Here is an 18510-nt window from a genome sequence, read left to right as displayed (position 1 = left end):
AAATAATCAGTGAACCTACAATCCATAATCTCCATTTACTAGTGAATCCCCAACTAAGAAAAAGGCAAGCAGGACAAATCCCCAGATGAACATGGGAGACAGAGAAGGTGCACTAAAAGGCCTGAAGATAGAACTTGGAGGACATGAAGATGCCATAGATGGAGAGAACCAAGGCAGGGGGAAGTTGCATGTTGAAAAGTGTGACTGGAGAGATTATTTGGTATTTGTCGCCTTAACCTGAGTCTATAGCTAGGATGATATTACATATGATTGAGTCATAGTGCCCTCATTCTTTGCCCAATTTTAATTGGCCATGCCTCATGGGAAACCTTTGGAATTATCTTAGCCCTTCTTAAACATTAAGCAACCCAGAATTCCAGGAAGCATCAAGAGATAACTGCTCTAATGAAGCAAATAATTGAAGTAGAAGTGTTGATTCTTACTAGCTTCCTTAACAGTCCTGTCTGGCTCCAGCCCATAAGGCAGATGGTTTCTGGAGGTTAATAGTAATCTGTGGAGGATTTAAAAAACTGGTTTCTCTGATAGCTTCAGTAATATTTGATACAGTAAAAACTATGCAGAGAGGCTAAAGGAGATTGGTATGCCATTTCAGGTTTTATTAATGATTTCTTTTCAATCTCAATTTTTGAGTCCAGAGCATAGTGACATTCATGGAATGACACTGGTATGTTTTGGCACAGAAATAATTGAATTTGCTGACATATTGTCATAATTTAATGAGATTAGGTTTGACTTTATAACCATTAAGAGCAAGTCAGAGCACCACATTCTTGACTTCATGAGAACTGCTCCCTGGAGGATGCTCATAAGGCCCTCTGAGCCTGATCAACATTATAATAAGTAAATAGTAACTGCAGCTGAAATTTGACCCACTTCTAAATTGGGAACTATGTGGGCAGAAGCAACTAGCAATATTCCTCAGACTATGAGAAGCAAAGTATCTCTCAGACATGTTGCCAATAAACAAGAATATCAGAGGCAAGCATGGTTGGGCAAAAATCATATTGCTCATCTAGAAATCTTGTTGGATGTAATTCACAAATCACCAAAGGAAATTGGCATTTTAATGAGTTTTTGAGCAGAAACAAGTGTTGAAAATTTTACAAAGGGCAGTGGCACAGGTAGTTTTATTCTGTTCTTATGAACCAACTGCTCAGATGATATCAGAAGTATCTACAAGCACAATATATGCATGCTGCAACTTTTGACAAAAATCAAATACATTACTCAATGATACCCCTCAAAGTTTTAAACTCAAAAACTGCTCATTTGAAAAACAATTGCTAGCTTGTTGCTTGGCCTTGGCCAGATACTGCCCTCACCACAGAAAGACATCATCTAATTTAAAATATATATATTTATTTATTTATTTATAATCATTAATTGGCTGCCTCCTGCACACCCCAACTGGGGAATGAAGCTCAGGTATGTGCCCTGATCCGAATCTAACTGGAATCTAACTGTGACCTCCTGGTTCAGAGGTGGATGCTCAACCACTGAGCCACACTGCCCAGGCAAGGCATCATCTAATTTGAGGCTGGTAATACAGATCAAGCTTTGGGTGATGCCAAGGAGACTGCCCAGCAGAGAAGAGCTAGCTCAGCAGACTTTTACATAAAGTGGATGTGGTATACTCAAGAGCATGCCAAAGGGAGATGTCTGGGGGTATCCAGCACATAAAGGAGCAAGTTGATTTATTGCCTGTAGGGACAATGATAGAGACCTCTGAAGATCTTCCTGGCTCCATCTCTGAACCTTGTGATTTTCTCCCAGCTGAGGCAAGTCCTGGTTCACTGTCTTTGCTTACTGATTAGAGTTCCTGAATTGGAAGCCATGTTGCTATATGGAAATCAACAGCACCCCGAAGAGGAAAAGCCTTAAAGGAATAAGTCAACAAAAATCTGTACAATGGGGCAGAGCTGGGGATTATCTATTTAACATAGGACTTATTGCTTCTTGGCCTTTTGGCTAAGATCATGTGTATTTAACATAGGACTTATATAAATCTCTTACCTACAGGCAGTTATGTGGATACTTACAAACTCCATGGCTGCAGCCAGTGGCCTTGCCGTATAGTCAGGCAAATAATACCTAGGTGACTGAGTAGAAAGAATATTCATGTATAAGGAGCTCAGTTTTATAATTCCCTGTAGAAATTCAAAGGGAAAATTAAAGTGAGTCATGTCTATTAAAAATCCTCAGCTGCTGGCTCAGAGTGGGGATTAGAAGGCTGAAGCAGTTGTCTTAGTCATAGCCCAAGCAAGAAGCTATCTTGGTTCCTGAAACCAATAAGCATGAAGAAACTTAAGTCATGCACTAATGGGCTTACAGATGACACATTACCTTTGTATCTACCGATTCATGTGAACAGAAACTACATCTTTGTCTAAAACAAGAGTGGGAAACCTTTTTTTATGCCAAGGTCCATTTGGGTATTTATAACATTATTCGCAGGACATACAAAATTAGCAACTTAAAAATTAGGCTGCTATATTTGATTGAACATTTAATTAACTCTTTCCTAATGCTTTGGCAGGGCCAGACCAAATGATTTTGTGGGCCTTGTACTATCTGCAGGCTGGACATTCCCTACCCCTGGTCTAAAAGAAAGAAAAGCCTTGAATAAGTTTGATTGAGGGCAAGGCCCTGTGCATAGCTGGCAAGTGGACTGATTCTCCCATTACTGGCAGTCCCAGGAGGCTACAAGTGGGTTTCAACTGGTGTTAAAACTACTCTATTGCCGGGAGCTGGTCCATCCTTGCTGTTTCAAGGGACCTGGCATATATGGCATACTGTTCTTAATATATTTGCTCACCTTCTTGGCACTATGTGTTTTAACCAAGGTCACCTCTCCTAGAAAGGTTGTTTCCCCAGGTAGGGATTTTCCCCTGAAGTTAGGGAGGGAATAAAACCTCTTACCTAAGTGCCAGGCTGGTAATTAATCACACCTGGCAACAGAACCTGGACAGAACCTGGCTGGAGAACCTGGACAGAACCTGGCTGGAGACATGGACCAGAACTTGGCTGGAGATCCTGGCTAGGCTGCTGATCAACTGAACGCTGTCTCCGTGTCATTCCTTCTTCGCCGACTCCGTCCACACCTTTGGGGACCCCTGGACCTGCTGCGGCTGGACCCCAACACTCTATAATGGGTTTGTTCATCCTGTAACAGAAGCAACATTGGAGAATACAACTAAAGATCTGGAAGAGCAAATTATCCATCAGTTTGGCTCAGTTGGGTATGTTTCTTCTGAATAAGATAGGTTTTCCTTCTACCAATATACAGAAATGAACAAAGAAAAATAAATAATGTTGCATTCCTTTTCACTCGCACAACAGTGGTTTCATTGAAAAATTGGAATGGTGTTTGAAACCCTTGTTTTTCAGAAGATGTTGAAAGAAAACATAAATGTTGAATTTAGTTATTCAAAAGATTGGCTATGAAGGGAAGTAAAACTAGGACCACACTGAAACTATTTCTAAAATCTGGAGCTAGGAATCATGAATGGCGAGAATGTACTTATAGTTCTTTATAAATTTCCCATCAGAAAGGGATGAGGCTAAAGCACAACTTTTTCTATATTGCTGATCTGGTGATACCAGGCTTGGGTTTAAAATTGCTTTAGAAAGGTAATATAATATTCATGTTGTTACTTTTGACAATTTATATTCCCAAAGGTACTTTTGGATAAGTCATAACTTCATCCTATGCAACCAAATTTGGGTTAACTGTAAATATGGTTGGACATCTGTAATACTTTCAACAATAAAGATTATATAAAGATTTCATTTCTAAGCAGCAGGGGATAGTCTTATGTTCCTTTACTTTTCAAATACTATGACATTTGGAACAGACATTGAGAAGTTGGTAACAGTTTATTCCAGAATTCAGTGTCTCTCACAAGAAGATAAGCTAGCACCTATGCATAGATAAGCCACCATTGAGAAAATCCCAGAATACTGAGGATGAGGCTAACGCACAACACAGAGACCCAGGAGTACTCCATAAAAAGGTAAGAGGAGCCACTATACTCTGGCCACACCTCCCCTCCCCTCCCATCTCCTGGAAATGAGAGGGTCCCCTGGGCTACAGTTTCTCCAGTGGGAAAAAGAGCACACAAGGTCGATGTACAACTAGCTCCTGCAGTGTTGCGAGACACTTCCCAGAAGGCCCACTCAGGTCTTTCTTCACAGCGATCACTGGAGAAATGTTCAGGACTTGATCACTGGGGATCTAATAGAGACAGAAAAGGATTGAGGCTTATAGCAACCAGATCTTGAGGGACCATTTTCTTCTTTGCAACAGTGCCAGAGAAGAGCCTGGGGGCCTCATCTGTCCTGGTGAAGCATAGCAATTCCTCCTTTAGAAAACTACTGTTTGAACTGCTCTGTTATTCTTAGACAGTCTCTTATTCTGTAGGTCAACTCTATTATATTTAGATAGTCCCTTATTCTGGAAAATAACTGTTTTAGTTTGAATAATAGAAAAAGATAAAAATTTAGCTGTCTGACCTTGCAAGCTAGCCATCTGACGTAACAGGCTAATACTGATACTGATAATAATTCCCATATTCTTATACCAAGTATTGGTTACAAACTGTCTGTAACAATAACCTACACAGAGCTCTTTGTAAAATCTGCAAACAAAGGGCTCAAAAAGGTATAAATAGAGATAACTTCCTCGACATGTTTGCTCAGAGATTTGGGAAACACCTCCCTCTGGGCCCATGCAAATAAAGACTCCTAATTAATTGGTTCATTAAGGCGCCTCACTGATTTATAATACAACACTGGGAACTTGGTGGGAATAGAGGATCTCAACAGAAATTTTACCCAAGAAGACATACAGCTGGTCAACCAAGATACATGAAAAGGTGCTCAACATTGATTAGTCATCAGGGAAATACAAATCAAAATCACAGTGAGATATCACCTCACACCTGTCAGAATGACAAGTGCCAAAAAGATCAGAGAGAGTAAGTGCTGGGGAGGATGTGGAGAAAAGGGAATCTGTGTGCACTGTTGATGAGAATATAAATTGGTACAACTATCATGAAAAACAGCACGGCAGTGTATTAAAAAATTAAAAATAAAATTGCCATATGATCCAGCAAATTACTCTCTTGGAAAATGTTAATTGCAGGATTATTTATAATAGACAAGATATGGAAACAACCTAAGTGTTCACCAATGGCTGAATGGATGAGGAAGATGTGGTAAATATATGCAATGGAATATTATTCATTCATGAAAAGATTCATGCCATTTGTGACAATATGCATGAAATGGAATAAGATTCCATTTACATGTGGAATCTTAATAAAAAACAAACTCAGAAAGAGAGAGTAGGTTGATGATTGCCGTGGGTGGCCTCGGAGGGGCTGGTGGTGTTGGGGAAATAGGTGAAGGGTAGTCAAAGGATACAAACTTCCAGTTGTAAGATGAATAAGTTCTGGGATGAAATGTACAGCATGGTGATTTTAGTTAACAATACCGAATTGTATATTTAAAAGTTGCTAAGATATCTTAAAAGTTCTCACTCTCCTCCAAAAAAACTTGTAATTATATGAGGGGATGGATGTATTAACTAACCTCTTTGGGGTAAACATTTTGCAATGAATACATACATCAAATCATCACATTGCACATCTTAAACTTACACAATGTTATATGTCAATTATATCTCAATAAAGTTGGAGAAAATGTTTTAAAAATAAAATACTCTGACTTCTTCCTGGAGGTGGGGCCATGAGCATCCACGAGCATAAATGCTGTTCTTAAAGGCTATGTGGGTAAAAGGTACATCTGCCGAGCCAAAAAAGTCAACTGTGGAGGGAAGTGTGGTGTCTAAATCAGTAAGAGATTGTAGGAGAAGGAAAGGGTACTTATAAGGGGATAAAAATACCATGCTATTTCCATTAGGACATTCCAGAACAAGAGAATAGTACTCCTAACTATCTCAGAGCTAGTGCTGGCTGCTATGGGAGGATTTAACTCATAGATCCCTTTTATTAAAAAGTAAAACTTTCCTAGAAGCTACTCAACAAAATTTCTTATGACTATCACTAGGTGCAAGGGAGCTGAGGAAACTCAACTGTCTTGTTAGTTGGGAGTGTTAAGAATAAAGGGAATTGAGATGGCTGTGGGTTTACCTCATTAATGGTATCTTCCACTGAGGGTGAGGAGAGGTGGTGATCAGATTTATATTTTTGAAAGGTTATTGTATCTGTAGAGCAAAAAATGGAGAAGAAAAGGCAAATTCTGGATCTAATAAAATCAGTTAGCTGGCAGTTGTGAGAGGAGAGGGAATGCAGGTGAAACTAAACCTGTGGTGGTAGGCATTGAGTAGGAGGTAATGTATGAGTGATAAAGTAGAGGTATATACTTGTCAGAACTTGTCAGATTAGGTTCTGATCAGGGTGAATATTGATGCTAATGAAAGAGAAGAAAGTAGAAGATGAAGATGATTCATTTGTCGTTTTGTACCTATCTAATTCCACTTATTTTCCACCCTCTACTTTTTAATGCCTTTTTTATTTTTGGACTACATTATCCTAAACTAAAGTAAAATGGGTCTGAAATGTTATTGCAAATGTGACATTTTTAAAAAATATATATTTATTGATTTCAGAGAGGAAGGGAGATAGAAACATCAACAATGAGAGAGAATCATTGATCGGCTGCCTCTTGCACGCCCCTAACCGGGGATCAAGCCCACAACCCCGGCATGTGCCCTTGACTGGAATCGAACCTGGGACCTTTCAGTCCACAGGCTGATGCTCTATCCACTGAGCCAAACCAGCCAGGGAGTGACATTTACTTTAATCTCAAACCTTGTAACACTAGTGTCATGGGAATCTATATATAGATCTTAGTGTTACAAGGCTTATAGTTATTTATAGAATTCCTGTTTTAAGCCTCCAACTTGCTACATCCCCGAATAACCTTATTTGGGCCTAAGGAAATAATTATGAGAAAATTCTTTGTAAACTGCAAAATATCATGCGCATGCACACTATTATAAGAAATCATTTTGGATAGATTGATAACTAATGGGGAGAAATACAACCTCTGATCCTTATATTTGTGAAAATGAAAATAAATTTTTACTCCATTAAACAGGGGACATTATGTACAAAAAACTTCTAATTCTCAACCCCTTCCTCACACTTTCCTATGAAAAGAGGAATGGTGAATTGGTGAGACAAAACTGAACTTCTGGGTTTGCTCTCACTTTAGATCAGCCTGGCATCAGACAGGCTCATCCTAGTCTACTCTCCTGCTCCTGGTAGTGGTAGAGCAGGCCTGGCCTCTGTGGGGGAGGGTCAGTTTACATCGACAGTGAAGTATTGATCAACTCATCGCAGTTGCATATTTAATCTACATGTTCCAATCCAGCTTTTGGCTAGAGTATATTGATCTTTTGATCTTCATCAGCCTAGCTATCAGTCTAATTAACTGCCTATATCCAAAGGGAGAGGAAAAGAATTATCTAGATCCCAACACTGTCCATTAAAATCACCTCCAGTGAAGATTTTCAAAACTTTACCCAATAACTTGCCTCAAATACAAGTATGTTTCTTCTTTCTAATGTTTTCATCTTTTCTGGGTGTTTCTAATAAGAGTCTGCACTCAATACTAAATATAGAGAATACTGTTGTCATTGATGGGATTGAAAAATGGCTGAGGAAATAGTTCACATTCCAATCATATCTGATGGGGAGAGATTAAACACGCAGGAGGAATGCCACTTCTGGGTATTGTTAGATTCAAGATATCAGGGATGTCTTTATAGGGTCTTATTGTGGTAGGCAGTTAGATAGGAACAGAGCAAATGGGCCGAGGAGAAAGCCCTGAGTGCCAAGCAAAGGACAATTGTAGGTGGAACCTTGTCCCTGACATGACCTTTCCTCCCCTAGCATCTCGCTGGTCATGTGATTTGGACCCCCTGACCTTTCCTCCCTAGAGATAACTTTTAGGCCTCAGTTGTATTTCAGCTTCAAGCAGAAAAGCAGCAAAACCAGATAAGCAAAGCCATGGCTGACCTCAGGACCAGCTACATTGAATACTGATCCCCTGCTCTGGCCCTGACCAATCAATCAGTGGAGACCTAGACCCTGAAAGGGCACACTTGAAAAACTGCTAAATACTTTATTAAAATCTTCCCCTAGGGCCTCCCTTAAAAACTATTGGCCTTAAAAGCCTAGGACCAAGGACCCAGTGAGCTCTCCCTCCCAGGAGCATGCCTCCGCCATTCCCCTGGGGGTGTCACCTTTACCTTCCTCACTCCCAAGTTCCAAGAGGCCTTCCTTTGTCTCTATACCATGTTTCCTAAGCCCATTTCTTCTACAAATTACTTCTTCCACTTCTGTAATTCATAAATAAATGTTCTCTTACAGTTTGGGTCATGGCTCTAACTCTTTCCTAGACAGAACCCTAGTACTGAGGTTGCTGAACCCAGGTCCTGTCTAACCAAATGGGTTTAACACTTGGTGCCATTCCTGCCTCCCATAATCCCCCCCTCAACCCCTCAACATTAGTAATGATATTACATGCATACCTGAGCTCCAAGATACGTGAATTTTATATTAATACTAGTGACCTGGTGCACGGATTTGTGCACATTGAAAAATTAATTAGAAGGTGTCCGGCACGGTGGGACAGGGTGAGATGGGCCAGAGACACCCTGGAGCCAACCTCCCACGGTCTCTCCCAGGCTGGCTGTACCTGAGGTGGTGCCGTGGCTCGGAGGGCGTCTTCAGGGTGAGCGGGTCCCTCTGGCAGGTGGGGTCCCTCTGGCAGGTAGGGTCCCTCAGTTTGGGCTGCAGGGATAGGGGTTAAAACCGGCTCTCCAACATCCTCTGAGGGGTCCCAGAGTGCAAGAGGGCACTCTACAAAGTTGCAGTCGTGCAGGGTGTGGAACACAAACTCAAGTGTGCAGTAAACCAGATTCAGGGCTGACAGTGCATGGCTGAAGTTGGAATTGCACAGTACTGCAAAGAATCGGGCTCCCTCCTCTCTGGTTTCAGGGTGCATCACCTGAGAACCACTGCTGTCAAGTCACTGAAGTTCCGCAGCTCCTGCATTGAGCATCTGCCCCCTGGTGGTCAGTGGGCATCATAGCCACCAGTCAGATGGACACTTAGCATATTAGCCTTTCATATATATACTACAGGCCCGGTCACAAAAATTTGTGCACTCAGGGTGGTCCCTCAGCCCAACCTGTGCCCTCTTGCAGTCTGGGACCCCTCGGGGGATGACCACCTGCTGGTTTGGGCCCGCTTCCCAGGAGATTGTGCCGGGGTCCAACCCCAGCAGGTCCAGGGGTCCCCAAAGGTGTGGACGGAGTCGGCGAAGAAGGAATGACACGGAGACAGTGTTCAGTTGATCAGCAGCCTTGCCAGGATCTCTAGCCACAATCTCCAGCCAAGTTCTATGTCCATGTTTTCTTGCTAGGTTCTCCAGCCACATTCTGTAGCCATGTTCTCTCGCTAGGTTCTCCAGCCAGGTTCGGTCGCCAGGTTCTGTAGCCGGGTTCTTCAGCCAGCTTCTGTCTAGGTTCTCCAACCAAGTTCTGTAGCCAGGTTCTGTCCAGGATCTTTTGCCATGTTCTCTCCAGCGAAGTTCTTCTGTCTCTCGGTTCTGTCTTCTAAGTTCTGTGTTCTAAGCTCTGTGTTCTAAGCTCTGTCTCTGTCTTCTAAGTTCTGTCTTCTAAGTTCTGTCTCCTAAGTACTGTCTTCTGAGGTCTGTCTCCTGTTGTCTTGTTGCATCTGTATTTATACCAGTTGATTCTAATCCTATCAATCTCTATTCCAAAGGTTAGGGTGTTTCTTATCTCCATTCCAGGGAGTAAAGATTATGCAGCTTAAGCATGATTGTTCATAGTTAAAGAGATTAATTACCCGCCTGGCACTTAGTGAAGGGGTTTTATTCCCTCCCTAACTTCAGGGGAAAATCCCTACCTGGGGAAACAACCTTTCTCGGGGAGGTGACCTTGGTTAAAACACATAGTGCCAAGAAGGCGAGTAAACATATTAAGAACAGTATGCCATATATGCCAGGTCCCTTGAAACAGCAAGGATGGACCGGCTCCCAGCAGGATTGGGCCTAAGCTGGCAGTCAGACATCCCTCTGGCAGCCTGGGAGCCCTCGGGGGATGTCCACTTGCAAGCGGAGAGCAGGCCTAAGCTGCAGTCACACATTCTTAGTGCTGCTGAGGAGGCGGGAGAGGCTCCCACCAGCACTGCTGTACTGGCAGCCTTCAGCCTGGCTTGTGGCTGAGCAGAGCTCCCCCTGTGGGAGCACACCAACCACCAGAGGGCAGCTCCTGCATTGAGTGTCTGTCCCCTGGTGGTCAGTGTGTGTCATAGTGACCAGTCATTCCCAGTCACTCTGCTGTTATGGTCAGTTTGCATATTACCCTTTTACTATATAGGATAGAGGTCTGGTGCATGGGTGGGGGCCGGCTGGTTTGCCCTGAAGGGTGTCCCGGATCAGGGTGGGGGTCCCGTTGGGGTGTCTGGCCAACCTGGGTGAAGGGCTGAGGGCCGTTTTCAGACTGGCCACACCCTCTTCAGGGTAGGAGTCCCCGCTGGGGTGCCTGGCCAGTCCGGGTGAGGAGCTGAGGGCCATTTTCAGGCTGGCAACACCCCCTTCAAGGTGGAGGGTCCTGCTGGGGTCCCTGGCCAGTCGGGGTGAGGCGCTGATGGTTGTTTGCAGGCTGGCCAAGCCCCCCAGCAGGGACCCTCACCCCATGAGGGTGTGGTCATCCTGGGTGAGGGACTGATGGCTGTTTGCAGGCTCCCACTGGAGGCTGGCTGAAAGTGGGTATCTGGGATTTATTTATCTTCTATAATTGATACTTTGTTGCCTTGAGTGGAGGCCACAGCTGGCCAGAGCAGGCAGGAAGCTTGGCTTCTTCCATCGCAGGGGCAGCCAAGCCACCTGCTTGCTCCAGCTCGATGGCTGTCAGCCACTATCTTGGTTGGGTTAATTTGCATATGGCACTCTGATTGGCTGGTGGGTGTGACTTGGGCGTAGCTCAAGTACAGTCAATTAGCATCTTTGTCTTTTATTATTGTAGATATTAGTGGCCCAGTGCATGAAATTCATGCACGGGGGTGGGGGGTGTCCTTCAGCCTGACCTGCACCCTCTCCAATTTGGGACCCCTCTGGGGATGTCCGACTGTTGGGGGATGTCCCTGTGGGATCTGGCCTAAACCAGCAGTCGAATAACCCTCTTGCAATCCAGGACCGCTGGCTCCTAACCTCTCACCTGCCTGACTGCCCCATTGCCCCTAACCACTCTGCCTGCCAGCCTGTTCTCCCCGCAACTGCCCCCCATTGCCGGCCTGCTTGCCCCCAACTTCCCCCCCACTGGCATGATCACCCCCAAATGCCCTCCCCTGCCAACCTCATGGCCCCCAACTGCCCTCCCTGGCCAGAAGCCCTCTGCAGCAGGGCGCTGCAAGATAGCCAGGCCGCCAGGCAGAACATCCACTGTCATTGCATGCAATGGGTTTAGTTACATCATAAATTCCACCCCCAACTCCATTCAGTAGGAAATGCCAACTATCTGGAACCTATGGAATAATGCTTGGTGATCCCTGCAGGTGTCTGAGCTGTGTATGTGGGAAAAGGTAGGATGTATGTGTCATTATATCTATATCTAGATCTAGATCTAAATCTAGATCTAGATCTAGATATATCACAGATGTGCATGTATGTGTGTGCGGAGGGTAAAGGACACAAAATCAAGAGAGTTGGCAGCTACACCTCAGGAGCAATGACTGGCAGGAGACTGGCTCTAGGCTGTAACTTCCCAAGCCTATTACAGTACATTTCCAGGATGTGTCCTGCCTCTGTCATGCCACCTGCTGACAGGAGGCTGGCTCCTTCGCCACAGCTGTTTCATGTGGGTCCTTTTGACCCCTGACCTCCCAGCATCCTGGGCCAGTATGTCAGGCATGCTGGTCGTTCACAGGGGGCCATAGCCATGGGCTGTGCAGGCCTCCGGGCTGATGTCTTATTAATCACTCAGTGTGGGTAGGCAGAGCTGCCTGAGAGGCTGGCCTCTCCGGTGGACACACAGTGGCAGGGGAAAGCAGGAGTGAGAGGCCCTCTATACGCTGGGTGCTCCTGAGAGCTCCCACTCCTGGCAGGTGAGCTGTGACCCTCCCAGATGGGAAGAGAAGCTGGGCGGCCAGGAAAGGTAGGGTCCTCCCCAAAAGGCGACTGTGAGGCAGCAGGCAGTATGGGTTTTCCCCTGCATGTGTGGTTTCTGAACTGCATCACCTGGACCTCCAGCCTCTGTAACAGCATGAGACTCAGAGGAGGGCTGTGCCATAGACCCCACTCTTCGTACGCACTGGCAAGGCGATTGTCTGGCAGTGCTGCCGGCTGCACTTGGGGTTCCATGATTCATCCCATCCTTGACCCACCAAGGGCTGTGAGGCCTGCCAGGTGCCCTGCAAGGCTGCTCCTCCCATCCATGCTTGGCCTGGCCAGGAGGCCCTTCCTCTGCAGCCAGGCACGGAATGCTTGCCTCGTCCCTGCAGTGATAAAGCAAGCATTCTGCCAGGCCACTCACACTGCCTGCTCTCAGCGGCCATCTTGTAGCTATGGGTGTTGCCATCTTTGCGATGGAGTGATAATTAATTTACATATTACCCTTTTATTAGATAAGATAGATATCTTAACCATGTCAAGTCTTCTATGTCTGTTGAGAGGCTCATATCATGGTGAAAACTCACAGGAAATTGATGCCCTAATAAGTTCTTGTTCCTTTTCTTTTCTTTTCTTTTTAGTCCTCATCCATTGATATTTAGAGAGTGGTTCTGCGGGAGGAAGGGGAGAGAGAGAGAGAGAGAGAGAGAGAAAGAGAGAGAGAGAGAGACATCAAAGTGAGAGAAACCCATTGACTGGTTTCTTCCTGCATGCGTCTCAACTGGGGCCTGGGATTGAACCTGCAACTGAGGAACATGCGCTTGACTGGGAATTGAACCTGAGACCCTTCAGTGGGAGGACTGATACTCTAACCACTGAGAAAACTGGCCAGGGCAGTTTTTGTTCTATAAGAGAATACAATTTATGAGCGCAAGGCATTCTTTCTCTGTTTGCTCCCACATTCCAATTCGAGTCACACTTTTTTTAGGTGCTAGGCCAATCACACTTAGAGAATAACGCCTATTTTAATAAGAAATACAATTTTAAAATCATAGAACAAGGCAAAAGTTCAGCTCGGAGCTGCCAATGATGGGCTCTGGAGCTGCTTTCATCCCTTTGAAATGGGAATTTTTAGGGGTGAAAAGAAGGTTTAGGAAATTTTAGGAATTAAGGGGACCACAGAAGAAGCACAGGGCTGCAGAGCAGCAGAAGGTACATTTCCATAGAATGAGGGAGCTGAAAACAGCAGGTCTATATTTACAAAATAAAGGGAAGGAAATCCCTCATTCAAAGGGAGAAGAAGAAAGCCCAAAGGGAATAGGAAAACAATAAGGAAGGAGTGAGCTCAAGAGTTACTATAGTAACCAGTCTAAGGGAATAGTGACCAATCAGAAGGGATATCAAAGCACAAAGATCTGCAGACTTTATAAGCTGTGGAAAAAGAAACTCAGTGGCCAAAACCGGTTTGGCTCAGTGGATAGAGCGTTGGCCTGCGGACTGAAAGGTCCCAGATTCGATTCCGGTCAAGGGCATGTACCTGGCTTGCGGGCACATCCCCAGTGGGAGGTGTGCAGGAGGCAGCTGATCGATGTTTCCCTCTCATTGATGTTTCTAACTCTCTATCTCTCTCCCTTCCTCTCTGTAAGAAATCAATAAAATATATTAAAAAAAAAAAAAAAAGAAACTCAGTGGGACTCTTCCCCCTCCCCACTGTGGGAGTCTGTGCTATGAGATTCTTTCCCCTTCCACACATGGGAATCTGTACTTATTCTTCAATGAATTTCCACCTTTGCTATACCATCTTTCATCCATGGATTCATTCGACTTTCACGGGCAAAGAGCCCACGAACCATCCTGCCCAGGGGAACACTGCATGTTCCAGTCCAAAAATTCTATTTCACCTTCTTAACCCTTCCAGGGCCTTCCTTTGCTCCGTGCTGCCCCCTGGTGCTCAGCGCACATCATAGCAATCAATCGAACTCCCAGTCTCCTGGTTGAACTCCTGAGAGGACACTTTGCATATTAGCCTTTTAGATATAGAGATTAATTAAGTAAGCCTCCCTCTTGTTCAGAGTACTTGACTTGATTTCCATTTCCTGCAGTTTTGAATATTGGGCTGTGGATGATGCATTATTGTGCTTATGTGTCTGTTATTCTAAGATACTGGGGCCTGTTGTTTCCTAAGAGTAGTTTCTATGCCATGTTTATCTATCTCCACACCAGCCTGAATGTTTCATAAAGTGAGGTATGTGAGTTATATTGCTATCAAATTGAAATTCTGCTATGCAAGAAAGATCTGTCAAAATCCAGGCCATGAAAGAATAGGGATTAATATCAAGGAAGTCTGGCTCCTAATTTTTTTCACAATATTTTTAATTACACAGAAAGAAAAGATTTTAACATTAGCAGCCATATAACCACTTGCTAGATTCTATCATTAGCATCTTAAGATTTAATTTCCTGGCCTTTTTACTGAGATGTGACTCGCATAACCTAAAAGTCACCATTAAGTGATTTTTAGTACATTCACAAAGTTGTACAATCACCATCATTATCTAACTCTAGAACATTTTTATCAACAGAGCTGTTCTCCTGCTCCTTGCAACCACTAATCTATTTTTCTATCTCTATTTATTTGCCTATTCTGTACATCCTATCTAATAAAAGACAAAAAGGGTAATTGACCGTACTTTCACTACACTTCCCATTGGCTAATCAGGGCGATATGCAAATTAACTGCCAAGAAAGATGGTGGTTAATTTGCATACGTAGTTGCCAAGCAACAGAGTGAAGCTGGCTGGCATGGGCAGGAGCAGTGAGCAAAGGCTGGTGTGGCAAGCGAAGAGCAAAGAGGAAAGCCCGCCGTGCCGGCCTCCGCCATGCCCCAGGGGCCCGCGCGCAGTGAGCAGCGAGGAGCTAAGCCCCTCGCCCACCACGCCAGCCCCTCCTGGAGAAGAGCAAAGGCCTGGGTTCCGGGTGCTGGAGGAAAACTGGTGCCAGCAGCCAGGGGAAGGGGTCCCCGTGGGGCCCCAGACTGCGAGAGGGCACAGGCCGGGCTGAGGGACCCACCCATGTGCACAAATTTTTGTGCATCAGGCCTCTAGTTTCATATAAATGGAATTATACAATTTGTGGCCTTCCCTGCCGGCCTGATCTCCCCTAATCTTGGCCCCCACCACTGTGGCTTTGTCTGGAAGGAAGTCTGATGTCCGGAAGATGTCTGGTCTCCTGGCCTAATTAGCATATTACCCTTTTATTAGTATAGATACCACAAACTGGGTGACTTAAACAACAAACATTTACTTCTAGTTCTGGAGTATAGAAAATTTAAGATCAAAGCACAGCAGAATTGGTGGCTACTTCCTAGTCACAGATGACTATCTTCTCTCTTTGTCTTCATATCCAGGAAGGGATGAGAGAGATCTCTGGAGCTTCTTTTATAGACACTAATTCCATTTATAAGGGTTCCACTTTCATGAACTAATCACTTCCCATAGGCCTTACCTCCTAATACCATTGCATTGGGAGGTAGAATTTCAACATACAAATTTGGGGAGGACACACATATTCAGTCTATAGCAGTTTGTCTCCTCCTTTTGGCTATATTAACAATGCAGTTCTGGGTGTTTTGACCCTAAACATCTTTGTTCCAAAGATTTTTGAAGTACAACTAATTGGCCATAAGGTGATTTTGTCATAATACACAAAATACCAAAAAAAAAATGTAAAAGTGCCATTAAAAAGGACATATTAAAACATGGAAATTAATAAAATTAAAAAGACTATATTACAAAAAATCAAAATACATTGTCTTTGAAGTCTTTTGCTCATGGTATTATTATTATTTATTAATATATTTTATTGATTTTAGAGAGGAAGAGAAAGGGAGAGGAAGATAGAAACATCAATGATGAGAGAGAATCATTGATTGGCTGCCTTCTGCATGCCCCCACCGGGGATCCAGCCCACAACCCAGGCATGTGCCCTTGACTTGAATCAAACTCATGACCTTTAGTCTGCAGCCAACTCTCTATCCACTGAGCCAACCCAGCGAGGGCTGCTCATAGTATTATTACAGGTACCTCTCACACACACCAGAGAGAGGTGTTATTGGACAGTTTCCGGAGTTGAAGAGAGAGAGCTGTCCCCTCCTCAATTCTTATCTTCTTGTATGAATGAATTCAAAGGAGTGACTCAGATGATTGTGTTATGATAAAGCCAATTTATTAAAGAAGCAAAGTGAGCAAATGTATTAAAGAAACAAGGCAAACAAAGTTACATCTGAGCTTGGGCACAGGTGTGCTTTCCCAGCTAGCCTGGGAAGCCAGTGTGGTGAGGATTCTAGGGGTTATATCCCCTTCTGGGCATATGTTGCAAAATTTCTCTGCTGAATATTATGGTATAGATTAATTTTCAAGTTCCCCTTTTACTTTGTTGTGGCTTTCCCAGAATTTGTGAGAAGCACCTGGCCAATTCTAGTGTGCCAAGCCTTGCAACCACTAGCTTCTCTGCTGAGGAAGTGAAATAAAATGGCGTTTTCCCTCTCCCCACCCCACCTCATTTCCTGCATTCTTTGGTTAGTGAGGAGACACTAACCAGTTGCTCTCAAGTGCCCTTGGCTTAGATAATGGCTTGTTATTTACAAGCCAGCTGCAAGCTGTCCAAACTGTTTGACCTTGTTTAACTTTCTTGTCTCTGTTTCCCTATTTCTCCTGCCTTTAAATTTTTCTAGCTTTCCATTTGCTAAGTGAAATAAGCCAGTCAATGAAGGAAAAATACTGCATGATCTCACTTATTCATGGATAATAAAGACCATTAAATAAAACAATAAAAAATAAATAAATAAATAAATTTTTCTAGCTTATCACTATCCTATATTAGTATTATACTTTTCTTTTAATGTGTTGATTCATTTCCACTGTTTGGCATCACACATCATGCTTTCTTTCTTTTCTTTCTTTCTTTCTTATTTTTTTTTTTTTTGCTACAACTTCTTTCTTCATTAAGAGAGGTATCAGTTTCCAACTGAAGAATCAATAACTAATGCTCTTGAAGACTCTTGTGAATGAGTAGCTCCTCTTTTATACTTGCCATAGTGTGGCAAACTTTTAGTTTTGATGAGTGGGAGGGATAACGCTTTACTGAAGGATTTGCAAACTGAAAGTTATCATTTTCTAGAAGAGTAGTCAATCTGGCTTTACACATATTTTGCAATAGGGCTTTAGATGCAGTTCCTATCACCCACTATTTTTACACTACCGCATCTGCTTGTCATAGTTTAACTATTATGAAGGCTAAGATTTATCCTATATAACAAAGAGGTAATATGCAAATTGACCATCACACCCTCACACAAGATGGCTGTCCCCATGTAGTCACAAGATGGCCGGCAGGGGAGGGCAGTGTGGGTGATCAGGCCAGCCAGGGAGGGCAGTTGGGGGGGACCGGACCTGCAGAGGAGCAGTTAGGTGTCGATCAGGCTGGCAGGGGAGTGGTTAGGGGGTGATCAGGCTGGCAGGCAGAAGTGGTTAGGGGCAATCAGGCAGGCAGGCAGGTGAGCAGTTGGGAGCCAGCAGTCCTGGATTGTGAGAGGGGTGTCTGACTGCCTGTTTAGGCCTGGGCCTAAACAGGCATTTGGACATCCCCCAAGGGTTCCCAGATTGGAGAGGGTGCAGGCTGGGCTGAGGGACATCCCCCCCCCTGCCCCCAGTGCATGAATTTTGTGCACCAGGCCTCTAGTATAATATAAAAATGGGAGTCCTAGCCGGTGTGGCTCAGTTGATTGAGCATTCTCCATACACTAAAAGGTCACCTGTGCCATTCCTTGTCAGGGCACATACCCAGTGTAGGTTCAATCCCTGGTCTGGGTGTGTGAAGGAACCAAACGATTGATCTCTCTCTCTCTCTCTCTCTCTCTCTCTCTTTCTCTCTCTTTCTCCCCTCTTTCTCTAAAATTAATAAAAATATAGTTTTTAAAAATGGGCATACTGTGAGAACTTTGTTAATGGAAAAAGGAAACCAAATTGACAAATAGCTTGAATAACTTAAGTCTGCCAAATATATCATCCAGTTATTTTTATCTTTTATGGAAATTGCCTTATGGCCACTTAGTTGTGCAGTGAAAATGTTTGTGGCAAAAATGCTTGTGGCAGAAATGTTTACGGCAAAGATGCTTACTGTGAAAATAGCTACTATCATTTGTTACCATCAATCTCTTGATTAAACTTGCATTATCACATATCTAATGCAATAACTCATTTATTTTACTGACCTATATCAAAAAGGTTTCAGATAGTGCATTTCCAGTGAAATACTTACATTTGC

At 43.8% G+C, this 18510-nt stretch overlaps 1 protein-coding gene across 1 annotated transcript in view; it reads right to left on the bottom strand.

Annotated features, from left to right (window-relative positions):
* Positions 1–4108: 4108 nt before the first annotated feature.
* LOC102761713 (ras-related protein Rab-4A-like) overlaps positions 4109–18510 on the bottom strand; it is a 114535-nt gene continuing 100133 nt past the window's right edge. The window contains 1 exon segment of the mRNA XM_015559084.1: positions 4109–4255. Coding sequence (XP_015414570.1) covers positions 4109–4255 — 147 coding nt within the window.

Source organism: Myotis davidii, unplaced genomic scaffold (genome assembly GCF_000327345.1).
Source record: "Myotis davidii unplaced genomic scaffold, ASM32734v1 scaffold450, whole genome shotgun sequence".
NCBI classification, from domain to species: domain Eukaryota; kingdom Metazoa; phylum Chordata; class Mammalia; order Chiroptera; family Vespertilionidae; genus Myotis; species Myotis davidii.
This window is presented reverse-complemented; position numbering and strand designations above follow the sequence as displayed.